Source organism: Ambystoma mexicanum, chromosome 1p (assembly GCF_040938575.1).
Source record: "Ambystoma mexicanum isolate Mex_15411 chromosome 1p, UKY_AmexF1_1, whole genome shotgun sequence".
Taxonomy (NCBI): Eukaryota; Metazoa; Chordata; class Amphibia; order Caudata; family Ambystomatidae; genus Ambystoma; species Ambystoma mexicanum.
In genome coordinates this window covers 1,346,380,039-1,346,395,331 of record NC_090921.1, presented here as the reverse complement: position 1 = coordinate 1,346,395,331, position 15,293 = coordinate 1,346,380,039, and the positions used below count along the sequence as shown (strand labels likewise).

Below are 15,293 nucleotides of genomic sequence, written 5' to 3'. Positions count from 1 at the left end.
CAACTTACCTGGAAAACTCACTCTGGGGTTGAGCAAGGAGTCCAAAGATGGAGAGCGCAAGCAATGTCGTCTCTTCTTCAGGAAGGGCGAAGACGAAGAATGGTGGGAACTACTTCTGGATCGAGAGCGCTTGCAGTGTTTCGAGCACTTACGAAGAGGAGAAACGCCCCTCAAACATCTCTCATCCAAAGACCTCCTCTTGGAACAAGTGGTCAAAGTGGATTTTGAAGTCGGACAACCTAGGATGAACTTCCCCTTCCTCTCCTTCAAGGCCTTTCCTGTCATAGACTGACAGGAACCGCAGTCATCAACCTTGTGGTGGATTCCGAGGCACCAAAGGCAAATACTGTGTGGGTCAGTGATAAGCATCTTCGAACCACAATCTGAACACCTTTTTAAGTGCCGTTTTAGGAGTGGACCTTTTTGATGAAAACCATTATTACATTAGTAGAAAAGAACTGTCCGAAGCGTTCTGCGCATGTTGGAAAAAGGAACTGAGGCAACGGGCGCAGTGTATGCTATATATACCAACATCAGCGTCATAAACAAGAGCAGACAGAGGCCACTGAGGGATACAAGATTGACGCACGGCACCCTCTTCTGTGAAAATGTTTTCCAAAGCTGGGTGGGAATATATCAAAAATGAGGAATATGTGGGAGGACACAATCCATTCGAAAGTGGTGTACTTGTGTGGGGAATAAAGGGGTGCATGTGACGGTACCGAATTGCCTAAACAAAGAAGAATTATGTAGCACCACACAAGTTGGTAAGTGCCAAACAAAATTGTAATAGTCTGCATACAAATGCACATTCCACATGGTCTCTACACACCAGTCAAACCTATGTTATCTCAGCTTACTGTGTATCTCTCAGCTGTGTGTTCTCGGACATGAGAGCCTCCAACGTATTCCCAACACCTGGAAAAACAAACAGAGGAGTCAACATCAGGGGACGCAAAAACAAGCCAGAAGTCTGATTCAAAAAGGGCCAACTCAGGCCAATATCAGTCCAAGTTATTTCACGTTTCTATTTGTTAAACATAATTAGGACATTTGTTTTTATTGTAAGCCACAAGCCCTTATTTGAATAGTTCAGGTGTTTTTTTTAAAGGTATTATAATAAGACAGGACGGCTAAGGTTACTTGTACCTATTGTTCTGAAGCACTTGTATTTTTGATAGATTCAAATGCATGAAATAATATCGTTTGACGCTGAAAAGCCTTATTACTATTAAACAACCATATTAAAACAAACTTTTTATTACAGCCGCCCAGCCCCTACAATTTAGGCCATTCCTTGTTAGACAATGTGATTGGTAAGCATTAGGCTTTACCCTTTGGTGGGTCATCTTCAGGTTCTCAAAATGTACAAGAGTGCCAACTATACAATATGACTCTGGAGGGTGCTAGTTCGTATGAGAAACTAAGAAAAACACCAAACGTTGGAGAAGTCTTAGTTACTTACCTGTAACTGTATTTGTCCAGCATTGGTATCTTTCATAGATTCACATGCTTGAATATTTCCTGTCATCAGACTGGGAATCTCGGTGATAAAAATAATTATTAAATTGTTTTAATATACATCCATTATTCCATAGAGAATGCATGTAAATACCCCATTATGGCCTATGAGCCATTCCATTGTGTAGTCCCTCTACCTCACTTTGGTCCGTTATGGCCCCAACCAATGAGGTGGCAGGGCTTAAGCTCCGCCCCAGTCAGCCATCTTCAGATTTTGAACAGTAGGAGTCAGCCATCTTCAGATTTTGAACAGTAGGAACTACAGTATGATGGGTGCTGAGTGTAGGAGCAGCCTCTCAGGGGAGGCGGGTGGGCGCATGTGAATCTATGAAAGATACCAATGCTGGAGAAATACAGTTACAGGGCAAGGGTGCGGTGTTCGGCGTCTTCCTGGTCCCTGGAGGGACTTCCTGCTTTGAGGTCACGCCCCCCCGGGCATACCTCGCTGCCACAAGCCCCGCAGCAGTGAAGCCCGCGGCGGGGCAAGGGCGCAGTGTTTGGTGCCTTCCTGGTCCCTGGAGGGACTTCCTGCTTTGAGGCCACACCCCCCCTGGGCTTACCTCACGGCCACAAGCCCTGCAGCGGTGTAGCCCGCGGCGGGGAAAGGGCGCGGGGTTTGGCGCCTCAGGTGTTCGGCGTCCGCGGAGAGAGGCATTTTCTATGTTGGCTGTCGGACAGGGCGGAAAGGAAAGTAAGTGCAGGCAAGTGTTTTGCACCTGTGACTGTTTGTAACTGTTTCCTAAAAGGTGTAGAGCCCGTGAAATTTGTTGGGGCCTATACTCAGCAATTCAGCTCAGTTTCCTTGGCCAGCTGCGGAGGGGCTCCGTCATGTCCTTATTAAAGTCCTTGAGGTCCTTTAAGGGCCATGCTGTACCAAGGAAACTGGCCAGGAAACCTGCCAGCATCTTGCCATCTACCCCGCCCACGTTCTGTTCCGAGTCCGCCACCAAAGCTTCCAAATTTACCCCAGCGCGAAAGCTCCTGGCTGTCAAAAGAAGAAGTCAACTGGGAGTAACAGCCAAAGCAAAAACCCACACCTCGGTCTCTTTGTGCCACGATATTGACCCTGCATACCGAGGGTCCATCCACACCGTGGAGGGTATGAAAGAATCCACCCCAGGAACACAATGTGTGGGGGAACCCTGCAGTAATTTTTCTAGCCTCCCAGCACGGAGCTGCAAAGACAGCCCTCCAAGTCTGAACCACAAAGACATTGCCTACCAAGAAACTTTGCCGCCGACACTGGGAATCCAGATGCCTTGCTCATGGCACTGGCATAGTGGGGGCTTGTGATGTGTTAGTTCTCCCACCCGCATCTCTGGCACCTGTTGTACCCGTTACCCCCCCCCCCACTTAGCTCGCCGCTTGCCAGTCCATGTTTGCCCCTTGATCTCGCGTTCATATCGGAACCTACTCTCAACTGTCCTCCCCCGGTCACTGTTGCTGCCACTCTGGACCAAATGGACATAGAAATTGTTGGAGCAACCGAAGATAAGCTCCCTCCCACTCCCATCTGCAGCTCCTGGAGCGAGAACCTACTTGCAACGATCTCAGGGTCCAGTTCCTTTCTTAACTTACCACCATTTAGGGCGCTCAAGTCCACCACGCACGGCAGTTATCTCTCCTCTGCTCCATCACTCAAGGAGGGGCATACTGTCAGAAGTTGCCCCTGCGCACAGGTGCTCTCTGAACTAGCAGTCATTAAAAAACTGCTTTTGGTACTGATTGATGCCCAGGGGAGGAGTGGGGAGGGAAACGGTGGAGTGGACTCGCTGGGGGAGTCTACCAGCATGCCTCATGTTGTTAAGGCACCGAACCCCTCATAGCAACCTTTGAACACTGCATCCTGCGAAAGGACTGTCCATGCACTAATGAGCCTTACTCCAGATGAGCAGTTGACGCACCCTAACGCTGAAAGGACACCCCCCTGGGTGTACCAAGCCAACTCTGCTGGTGGAGGGTCCCCCAAGCTCCCATATAACAAATTCCCTTAGGGAGGGAGGGACTGGAGCACGTGGCTATTATTCAAGGGTGCGCAACCCCAAGAGTCAAGTATATGGGGGGCAAAGCACTGCTACTGTTTTCCTGCATGGGGTACCTAAGCTGCCTTTGGGCAGGAGAGAACTAAGGGATGCCCTTTCTAACAAATGTCTCCACTGGCTTCGTACAGTTGGGAAATGTCCCTCTGTGGTGGGGTGCGTTAGATTGGCTGGCGAGGGTATAAACCCCTCCGATTCTGTTAAACTGGTTTTTAAGAATGATCAAATGGCCAGGGAAGTTCTGAGAAGCTCTGAGGGTTATGTGCGGGCCCCATATAGTGGAACTGCAATCAGCTCGCGCCCCTATTTGGGAGCTGTTGCTCCCCCTGGAACTGTCACCCATAGTAATGTCCTGTCTGGAGCAAACTGTACACCTCTGGGGAAAAAGGCCTGTGGGGCGATGTGTGCGACTGCCAAGTGTGGGCAAATAGTCGTGTGACTCTCTGGACTAGTAAAGGGACAATGTGGGATGTAATGGGGGCATATGGTTGACTCTTTTCTCCGTCCAAGTACCTTTTGATTTATTACATTTGGATATGGAGCACAGATTAGAATTCCTTTCATGTGTTGTGATTTTGTTTTTCTTGTGTTTGATGGATTGAAATCCGAATAAACTTGTTTGACTGACTTACAGGTAAGTAACTAAAACTTCGAGCATTGTATCTTTCATAGATTCAGATGCTTGAATAGAATAACATATAAATGCAAAAATTATTTTTTCTGCCAAACCTTTACCATACAGCAACACAACGGTTACATACTCAGGGAAAGGTGGGAAAGGAGGCGGGTCCTACCTTATGCAAAAAGGTGGTGGAGCACTGTCTGTCCAACTGCAGATTCTTTGTTGGTATCCTCTGCCAGGCAGTGGTGCTTAGCGAACGTGTGCATGGTGCTCCTGGTAGCGGCTCTGCATGTGTCCTTCGAGGAAACCCCTGCATGAAACGCTACTGAAGCCGCTCTCCCTCTGGTGGAGGGAGTGTGCCGAAGGAGGCCTGGTGAGGGGGTCGCCCTTCGCTTGATGACAGTGGGCGATACATAGAGAGATCCAACGTGCCAGACCTTGTTTGGAGATATGCTGACCTTTTGTGCGACCAGAAAAGGCCATGAACAGTCTGTTTGAGGAGCAGAACTCCTTAGTCCTCTGTAAGAATTTCCAAACTCTAGCCACATCTAGAGAATGCAATGCTCTTTCTGCCTCCGAGGTATGGCTCTGAAACAAAGACGGCAGGACAATACGCTCTGTGAGTGTCATTTCCGATAAGACCTTGGGAAGGAATTTAGGATGTGTTCTCAAAATGACGCGGTCCTTCTGAAACAAAGTAGGTTCTGAAGACAACGCTTGCAATTCACTAATCCTCCTGGCCGATGTAATGGGCATCAAAAAGGCCGTTTTCCAAGATAAGAATCGCATGTCACATCTGTGAATGGGCTTGAAAGGGGGTTCCATGAGAGCCGTTAGTACGATGTTTAGACTCCAGGTAGGGACTGGAGAGGGCGTATGAGGGTAAATACGCATCAAACCTTTCAGAAAGACCTTGACAGCTGGAAGAGAGAGTAATCACTGTGTTTCTGGGGTCGTCGTGTATGCTGATATGGCCGATAGTTGAATTTTGATAGAGGACAGTGAGAGCCCTGCCTTAGCCAAATGCAATAAGTATGGTAGCACCTGTTCTACCGAAGCTGTAAGTAGGTTAATCGTAAATGTCTCACACCACTTAGAGAAGCGAGTCAATTTCCAGACGTAGGTGATTTGCGTAGAGGGGGCTCTAGAGGCCTTGATTATGTCCCAGTAGTCTGCAGGGAGATTCAGATTCATAAGTCTAAGCTGCTCAGTAACCAAGCCTTGAGGGAGAGGCTCGCTGGGTCGTGGTGGAGGACTGCAATTCGGTTGGGTCAACAGGTATTGATGCGCTTTGAGGCAAATTGGAGGCCATCAGGATAGATGCTGTAGAGTCGGTTACCAGATCTGTCGCGCCCAGTCCGGCGCTATTAGGATCATAGAGCAATTCTGCTCCTTCATTCTGCGTACAATTCTGGGGGAAATTTTTGGAACTGTATTGAATTTGATTTTATAGGTAATGAGATGTGAACTGCGGGTTAGGGTGGGTTTTGTTTCTAAAAATACTCTTGTTTTTGATGTTTCTGTGAATTTGTATGTCATTTTTTGTGAATATGTTATTGCCTTTTCTTCTTTTTCTAAATAAAGTTTAAAAAAAAAAAATTCTCGCTACGAGTGGAATGGGGGGAAAAGCATACAGGAATTTCCCTGTCCAGTCCACCGAGAAAGCGTCTCCTGCTGACTGATGAGAATTCTTGACATTTTCAGTTGGCTCTGGTGGCAAAGAGGTCGATCTGTGGATGGCCCCATATGGAGAAAATCCGCTGGACTTCCTTTTCGTCTAGGTCCCATTCGTGAGATGATGTGTACTCCCTGCTCAGTTTGTCCGCTAGGACATTGTTCACTCCCAGGAGATGTTCCGCCCTGATTTGGACTCTGTGGTGTAAGGCCCATGCCCATAGCAGTTGAGCTTCTTGTGACAAGACCTCCGATTTCGTGCCCCCTTGCTTTTTTGTGTAGTGCATGGAGGTTGTATTATCTGTCTGGACGGTCAATACCTGTCCAGCTACTACTGGAAGGAAGGCTTTCAGAGCCCATTGTATTGCCCTGAGCTCTAAGACATTGATGTGGAGCTGTGATTCCTGGTCTGACCAAGACCCTTTTGTTTGAAGGTCCGCCAGGTGAGCTCCCCAGCCCGAAAGGGACGCATCTGTCCTTAAGAGAAGAGTGCATATTGGTGTCTGGAATGGCATTCCTTGTAGCAGGTTCCGTGGTGTATTCCACCACCGCAGTGCCTTGTGTACTGTCGTCGGTATCTGGACTACATCATCCGAAGAACCTATGGCGTGTTTCCCTTGGTGGTCCAGGTTCTGCTCCTCGATCTACGTGGAGGCTCAGGTGATCGTGCTCTTTTCTGTGGTCTACTCCTGGAAGGGGAGTGTCTTGGTGTACTATGTCACGGTGAGATCTCCCTCTGGGGGGGGGGGGGGGTTCTGGACTCCTTCAGCATAGATGACCTATTCTTTTCTTCTTGACGTCTGTTGAATTCCTCGATGATCCTTCACATCTATTCCATGAGCGCAGGGTCATAAGGGTCGGCAACGACCTCAGTAGACGGTTGCCAGGGAGACTGTTTTCCTTCGGGGTGAGAAAAGGTTGCTCACCAAGAAATTGTGTTCGAGAACTCCTCTTGATGAATGTTGTTGGGGAATTCGGTGATCTCTTTTAAAGGAGATAATTGTGCTCCAACTGGTTCAGGAGCTTCTGAAACAGGAGGTGTTGCTCCCATAGGCTTGGGAAGACTGCTCACATTGGACGGTTTATCCGTGACGTCCGCGAGGGGCGTTTTAGGCCCTGTCACTTCCGTAGACGAAGTTTGTGGTGTCGTCGACTGTGCTTTTGTGGACGGTGGCTTTGTGGACGACGGCTTCGTCGACGGTGGTTGGTTGACGAAGACTTTGAAGATGATTGATTAACTTTATCCGTCGACGAGAGCTTTGTGGATGAGAGCTTTGTCGAGGAGTGATGAGCTTCCTTTGTCGACGGCTGTTTCGTAGAGGTTGCCCTCGACGACGATGATTTGGTCATGGACGATGAACCTTGGAGTATCGTCGTCGATGAGGGTTTCGTTAACGGCTTGGTCGTCGGTGGGTCTCTATCTTTACTGCCGCTCATAGACCGCTTGTCCGTAGATGACTGCCCTCCCCTCCGCCCACCCTCCCGGTTTTTAAAAAATGCCTCACCTTTGGAGGTGGTTTTTCTTCAGAATGTCATATCTTGTGGCCTCCAGAGCCCAAGGGAGGCATGGAAGAAGTGGTTTCCAGCTTTCTCTTACTCTTTTGAGTTGGAGAGGAACTCCTTTTCACTGAAGAGGCCCTTCTCTTAGAGATTTGTCTCTCAGATGGTTTAGTGGACAGTACAGGAGCCGTTTGTGAAGACTCCTCGTCAGAGAACAGACCTTTGGCTTCTAGATGTAACAGAAGTCTCCTGTGTCTGTCTTGCAGGGTTTTGGTGGAGAAAGACCTGCAAATGTCACATTTGTTGATATCATGAGGATATAGGCAGTAGATGCAGTGGTCATGTGGATCCTTCATGTAGACCAGTTTTTTCCTGCACCTTGTGCAGTCCCTGAACAGGGAAGGCTTCTTGGCAGCCTGAAGTTCAGCCATGCTGAGAAATTCACTCTACGAATTTGGGGCAAGAAAAAAGATTTTTGGAGCCCAAAAGTTCAGTATAGATAGCCCCTAAGCAGGGTAAAGCAGTAAAATATATTTCAAAAATATAAACTACACAAAAAAAGGAGAAAAATATTCGAAAGCTCAGAGAGCTGTAGGATTCCCTCTGTCTGTTAGACTGCGGTGAGAAATCTGAAGATGGCTGACTGGGGCGGAGCTTAAACCCTTCCCCCTCATTGGTTGTGGCCATAAAGGACAAAAGTGAGGTGGAGGGACTACACAATGGAATGGCTCATAGGCCATAATGGGGTATTTACATGCATTTTCTATGGAATAATGGATGTATATTAAAACATTTTAATAATTATTTTTATCATCGAGGATTCCCGGTCTGACGACGTGGAATATTCAAGCATCTGAATCTAAGATCCAATGCTGGAGAACTATAGTCACAAGCAAGTACATTTTCAATCTCCATCACAGGCTCTTTCGTGAATTCACATGCTTTGAATAGATCGGCAACACTGCCTCTCCAGCACTGCCTACCGCCTGGCATGCATATCTAAGCAGTAATGCTTGTGGAAGCACATCCAATGTAGTCACATAGCAAAAACATAGTAGTTAATACTCTGGGTAAGACAGACGTTTTAGCTGCCGTTGTTTTTATAGAATGAGTGTGAGAGATCAACTATGATCAGATTTGGCAATGGCCTGTTTGGGGATCTCTTCTGTGCTACCAGCAAAACCAAAAGCTACAAACCGCTGATTATTCTTGCTCAAGTGCTTAGTTCTGTCCATATGAGACTGCAGAGCATGCATAACATCTAATGTTGGCACAGACCTCTCGTTCGTTTGAACTAGTAGGCTGGATTATCTCAGCCCGACCTGTGTTCAGGGTCAGAATGCACATCCTAAACAGGAGAAGATCCAAGGTTGATTTCCTGAGGTTGTGGATGACTCAGGCTAGAATCCAGACACCATTCTGATAGTACCTGGTGCTGGCAACTGTAGCCTCAATCTCTGAGGCAGGAAGTAGCCCTGGTATAAAAGGAAACATCAGTATCTCACTCACTTGCACCTAGGAAAAATCATCTAGCTGTTGGCCTCAGAAATTGATTTACAAAGGGTGTTCCCCTAAAACAGAGAAGCTCAGGGTACATATGTAAATTGTATTCACAATAGGTATTTGATTAGGACTCATCCGTGAAAAAAGTACAATAAACCAGTCAGGGGGGAAAGGGGGGAAAGGGGGGGAAAAGGGGGAAAAGGGGGAAAAGGGGGAGGCCTCATGCCAGAGGTAGTTTAGAATGTTATATTTTGTGAACAAATTTGGGCAAAACAACTGGTTATCGCAAAACATCAGATACGGCATTAGGAACAAATGTAGAATTAAGTTTGAAAGATTCATACACAGTTCATTCACCTAAAACGTTTGAATTTGACAACCTGGTTGAGGATACTATGGCCAAAAGAAGTGGAGTCTTCTACAACACATAGTTCAGATCCACGATACGATCCAAAAAGGTGACCCACCAACTTTGATATTACTGGGTTAATGTCACGTGATGGTAGGTCTTTATAGAATAGGTGGAATCTTGAGGAATAAACCTTTCAAAAATCCAATTTTCCTGTCATAGAAAGTAACCGGTTTCCCAGCAGTCCCTTAAATTGAGAGTTTGTCAAGTGCACCCTCACTGAAGCATGCCACAAATCGATGTTTGTAGTTGCAAGAGAAAAGTGAGAATCTCTTGCAGCAAGGGGCTGAAAATCTGAAAACCTTTACTTGTACAACACAAAGCTTCCATTATCTAGCTTAAAGCGGTCATAGTTATTAGGGAGATTTATTATTGTGCGTCATCCCCTCTCCTAGTGAGACCCCCAGCACTTTTTGCTGGACTTCTGGACCTTTTTCTTTTAATCCTGAATGAGTGGGGCCCTTTTTCACTCATTCATTCTTGTGGGCTTTGTCTTTTGGAACTCTATTCTTTGTATCTAACCTGTACTATGGAATCTTTGTGCTCCATAGCTCTTAAAGGCATCTGTATTTTGCAACTGCAGAACAAAGCTCCTTATGGGAAGTGTTGCTGGGGACCCTTTAGGTCCTCCTTTAAGACACTTTTTCGTATATTGTTAAGTAGTATCTCTCCCAAACTGTATAGTCTTACAGAATGGCATACACCACCTGCAGTGGAGTGCCAAAGGGATACTTAGTATAGTATCCCTTTTCTCTCTGCTCCTGTGAATTTTTAGTCACATAGGCAATCACCTAGTTATGGCTGTTGGCAGTGGACGTGTTCTACCAACTATTAGGCTATGTCCATAGCCGCGGTAGTGCACAATAGAGGCAGCCAAGTACCAACTTGGTGCCTCCCTTCTTTTTTTCACCATTACTAACGTGCTTGTTCTTTGTAAGCCCTTCTTCAGAGCTGCGGAACCCTATTACCAGGAGACCTGCTGCCCATTTTGAGGGCATCGTCGTAGAAAGGCCGATTCCGTCCAAATCTGTGCTGAGCCCGTAAGGACACTCCAGAGATCTGATCCAATTCGCCCAGATCCCCTCACCAGAGTGTGGGACTGCAGGAAGCGAAGAAGATTGACCGGGCAATCCGTGTCCTTTGTTTGTGCTTCTGAAAATGTGTCAAAACCGCAGAGTAAACCAAGAAGTTGTTGAAAGTCGTACCACAGGTCCCCCCTCGAGTCTGCTGCTGGAAGACACTGTCCATTGTCCTGCCTTTCGTCACCAGACCAAGGAATCTGGAGGTCGGGTCCAGAGCTGCAACATCGGGGAGGAGCTAACAAACAGTTTCTTAAAACTCAAGGTACTGCCGGGAAAAGGTATTGCTTACCTGATTCCGAGAAGTCAATCCAGAGCGTTGGAGTGCACCTAGTGGTGTCCAGGGAAACCCCCTCTTAGCTCTCACCCAAGCTGCCACTTGTGTCCCCTTGAAAAGACTGTTTTTCAGGCTCCGTTGTAAGTCAACTTGTCGCTTCAATAACCTTAGATACTGGAAGAAATCCGCAGGAGCTCTTCATTATTCGCTATTTGCCAAGACTTCAAGCCCTCTCCAAACTGCCTTTAACTAGGGTTGCATTTTTGAATGTGGACTAGCCAGGCAAAGAAACCGTCTCTAGATAACCACTTATTATCCTCCCTTTAAGTAACTATTCTATATGTGTTTGCAGAGTAAATGCATTACCATATAACCTGTTGAAAACTGCATGAGTGCGCGATTACCGATGATACGATAACCTTGTCTTTTCCCTTTCTAACATTGCTACAATTGTAACCGCGAACAAACACAAAAGTGAAAGTGCCCTTTGAAGTGTATTATCTAAAATTCGTAAGTGTTCTACTGTTACTGTCTGAAGTATTTTAAATGATTCTGGTGTAAATATATGTATTTTATATAACTATAAGTGCTTCTTTGCTGTGCCTGTCTAAGATTCCGAGCACTTACCTACAGCTCACATCTTCCTATTCAGATAAGCCGGACTGCTCTGCCACACTACCAGGGTTCTGAGCTAGTACAGACTGATATTAAGAGTTGGGGATCTACAAACCACTGGGATAGCTTACTAAAGTCTTAATGCCAGTAGGACTTTAGGAAAACTCCCTTAACAATGGTCAACCTCTATCTGGTTGCATAAAGCCATGACATTTTTCCGTTAATTCTAGGCCATTTGAGTCTCAGGATCAGGGCTGTCTGACGCCGATGAAGGACCAGGCCATTCAACCGCATTAATAGTCTGGGATGAGGATGCAGGCTGATCAGAACCCGACACTGAATGGAATGTGTTCTGCGAGCCATAACTAATTGGCCTGAGCAATTTTTGCAGCAGTACATCTTCATCTTGCAGATTCATTTCAGGAATGGGGATGTTGGTGAAAGTGTAGACACATTTACCGGACCAGGGAGCCTTGCAGACACCTCCACCCCACTTTTTTACTAGTGCCCCTTTCATTTTGAAATGCGCTCCCATAAAAGCCAACTCTCGGGATGGTGGTAAATCTAACTCCTTGAAGTACAAAGAGACTCACCGTTACTATACCCACTGCTTCTAAGGGCATATTCATGAATGTGGCAGTTTCCCAAGGTGGGCTACCATTAGGCACATTCAGGTCGACTGATGAAACTAAACTGGTAATGATGCACTATATCACAAAATGCAGATGTAGCATGCATTTCTACGCCCCGAGATGTGGAAGTACGCATCTTGCAAATGTATGGGAGTGCAGAATGTTCCTTTTGAAGAGGCAGTAAGTGATCAGTGCCATCGTTTTGAATATCTGCCTCTTGCAGCACCTGAGAAAATGCAAATCAAGATTAGGTCTCCGGCTGTCAGACATTTTAGCCAGAAAGAAGAACAAGTTACTTTCTTACCTGGTAACGTTCTTTCGATGGGATGGTCCGACGACGTATTCCATATCTATGACAGGTAATGTCCACAGCTGTGCTGCTTCGGAAAATCTTTGGCGTCTGCGTCCTGCGTTGATGACGTTGATGCGCCGTCCCCGAGGACCTCCTCCGACGGCCGACGTCACCCGATGTGATAAGTAGGACGCACAACGCCCATAGCCTCAGTTAAAGTTTTTTCCCAGAACGTGTGCCACCAGTTTTATACTAGTCAGACAAACCAGGCCTTGCGGAACGCAAGCTGCAATCGCAAAAGAAACTCTGCAGCGGGGAAGGCAGGGAGGGAGCGATATGGAATACGTCGTCGGACCATCCCATCGAAAGAACGTTACCAGGTAACAAAGTAACTTGTTCTTCGAGGGGATTGGGTCCTCCGACGTATTCCATATCTATGACAGACTCCCAAAGGAGTACCAAGCAAGGAGGTGGGAAAGAATTTAGAATACAAATTTAGCATGCCCAATCAAATTGCGGAATAGAGAATTGCCTTGCCAAAGGCCAGGTCTTGCCCTCTGATGGAATCGAGGCAGTAGTGACGTACAAAAGTATGTACTGAAGCCCAGGTGGCTGCATCACAGATGTGACGAATAGGAACTCCCCTCTGCAGGGCAGTAGATGCAGCCACTCCCCTGGTAGAATGGGCCCGCAAGCCAGCCGGAGGATCCTTACCCGCCAAGCGGTAACACTCGGAGATAGCTAAAATAATCCAACGAGACAAAGTCAATTTCGTCACGGCTTGTCCCAAACGCTTTCCAGCGTAACCAATGAAAAGTTGATCGTCCACTCTGACCCGGGACATGCGCGAAATATAAAAACTCAACGCTCTCCGAGGATCAAGCCTATGGAGCCTCTCCTTTTCCTTACCAGGATGTGGAGGAGGATAGAACGCCGGAAGAACAACCTTCTGGCTCAAATGAAATTCCGAAACCACCTTTGGAAGAAATGAAGGACGAACTCTAAGGACAACCCTGTCCTTATGAAACACAGTGAAGGGTGGCTTAACTGAAAGTGCCTGTAACTCACTCACTCTGCGAGCGGAAGTAACCGCAACCAAAAACACAGTTTTCAGAGTTAACAGCCTCAAAGGGCAAGAATGTAAAGGCTCAAACGGAGCACCCATAAGAAACTTATGAACAAGGTTCAAATCCCAACCTGGCACCAGAAAAGGTGACGGAGGGAACACATTAGTGAGCCCTTTCAAGAACTGCGAAATTAAAGGAATCTTAAAATAGGAACACTCTTCAGACGAGCGCTTAAATATGGACAGCGCCGCCAGGTAACCTTTAATGGTCCCCACTTGCAAGCACCTGTGGGCCAAAGAAAGCAAAAAAGACAGAACCATGGGAATGTCACAATCAAAAGGATCCACATTCTTAACTCTGCACCAGTCGCAGAACTTTCTCCAACGGCAACGGTACAGAGACTTTGTTGCCGGCCGCCTGGCCGAGAACAACACCTCCATCACGTCTTCAGGGAGGTCCCAATCCTTATACCTCAACCTTTCAGAAGCCAAGCGTGAAGGTTGAGGGATCTGACCTCTGGATGGAGAACCTGACCCCCCCCTCCCGTGAGAGCAGATCGTCTCGGTAGGGAAGACGACGTGGAGGGCAGATGGACAAGTCGAGAAGGTCCGGGTACCACGTCCTCCGGGCCCACGCCGGAGCAATGAGGATCATCCGGGAACCGAACCTCCGTAACCTCCACAGCACTTGCGGGATGACGGGGACTGGAGGAAAAGCGTACAGCAGTGGGAATGACCACTCCACCACGAACGCGTCTCCTAAGGCTCCTTTTGGAGGAAATTCCCACGAGTAAAACCTTTCGCACTTCCGGTTGACACTGGAGGCGAAGAGATCCCTTGCCCGAGCGCGAGCCGCGCCGACCACCCGAGCCCGAAGGCGTACGAGCGGTGTCTCTCGACCGGTGCCGACCGACCCCACTCGGAGGCGCGGACGGACCGGTGCCCTGCGATTCAAGAATCGCTAGCATCTGCTTCCCGAAGGAAGCCCATTCTTCCGGTGTCGCTTGCATGGAGGGATAAGCGACCCGCCGACGGGCGGAGTCCTCGGAAGAGGATGGGGAAGGCGACCTATGCCGGCGATTTGAGAATGCCTCGAAGAGGCGGAGGAGTGGCGAGACGGACTCCTGGAAGTCGCCCCTCGAGTCATCCGTCGAAAGCCCCGCAGACCTGGACTTCTGGGGCTTAGACACCCGGCCTACCGACAGCTTCTTCTTGCGTTCCCGCAAGGCCTTTGCCGTGAGCGACTGGCTGTCGACACAGTCGTCCGTATCGTGAGCCTCCCCGAGGCACCAGCGGCAGGCATCGTGCAAGTCCGTGACCGACATCTTGGACCCACAGTCACCGCATTTCTTGAAGCCCGGACGCGGGGTTGAAGACGAAGTAGACATCGCCACGAACAGGTCTTCACAAATAAACAAACAGGTTCAACGAACCGAGAATCGAAAACAGCAAACTCCAACGAGTCGAGGCATACCGAGATTCACGAAGCGAACACGTTCGTGGAAAAAACGGAACTGAGGCTGTGGGCGTCATGCGTCCTACTTATCACATCGGGTGACGTCGGCCATCGGAGGAGGTCCTCGGGGACGGCGCATCGACGTCAATGACGCAGACGCCAAAGATTTTCCAAAGCAGCACAGCTGTGGACATTACCTGTCATAGATATGGAATATGTCAGAGGACCCAATCCCCTCGAAATAAGAGTACACACATTCAATTCTGTTGGTATTGGGCTCTATGAACTCACTTTTCACTAGCATGAGGGAACCTAATCTTCATTACTAGGAGATCTGAATGGGAAATTCTTTCTAACCTCAAAGGTGCAAACTTGATCCAGTATGAAATGTATGTACTAATTAGCCTGCTGTTATATTCTCAGAACAATACCAGTTCAGAGATGTTCTAAATCATTACCCGAGAGTGAGGCTTATCTCGGATGGTGGATTTTGTTTTAACTTGAGCCCCTTTTCATTTTCAAAAGGTGTGAAAAGATTGGGACTTCTGGGTGTACCCCTTGTAGGATCTTAATACTTGGTCCAGGTTGAGTAATAGGAGTAGGCTCTC

At 47.7% G+C, this 15,293-nt stretch overlaps 1 protein-coding gene across 1 annotated transcript in view; it reads right to left on the bottom strand.

The window, feature by feature from the left end:
* The window catches only part of LOC138454181 (C-Jun-amino-terminal kinase-interacting protein 4-like), a 993,589-nt gene that overhangs the window by 574,850 nt on the left and 403,446 nt on the right, over nucleotides 1–15,293 (bottom strand). The window contains exon 9 of the mRNA XM_069607022.1: nucleotides 861–918. Coding sequence (XP_069463123.1) covers nucleotides 861–918 — 58 coding nt within the window. The remainder of the gene's footprint in view (nucleotides 1–860; nucleotides 919–15,293) is intronic.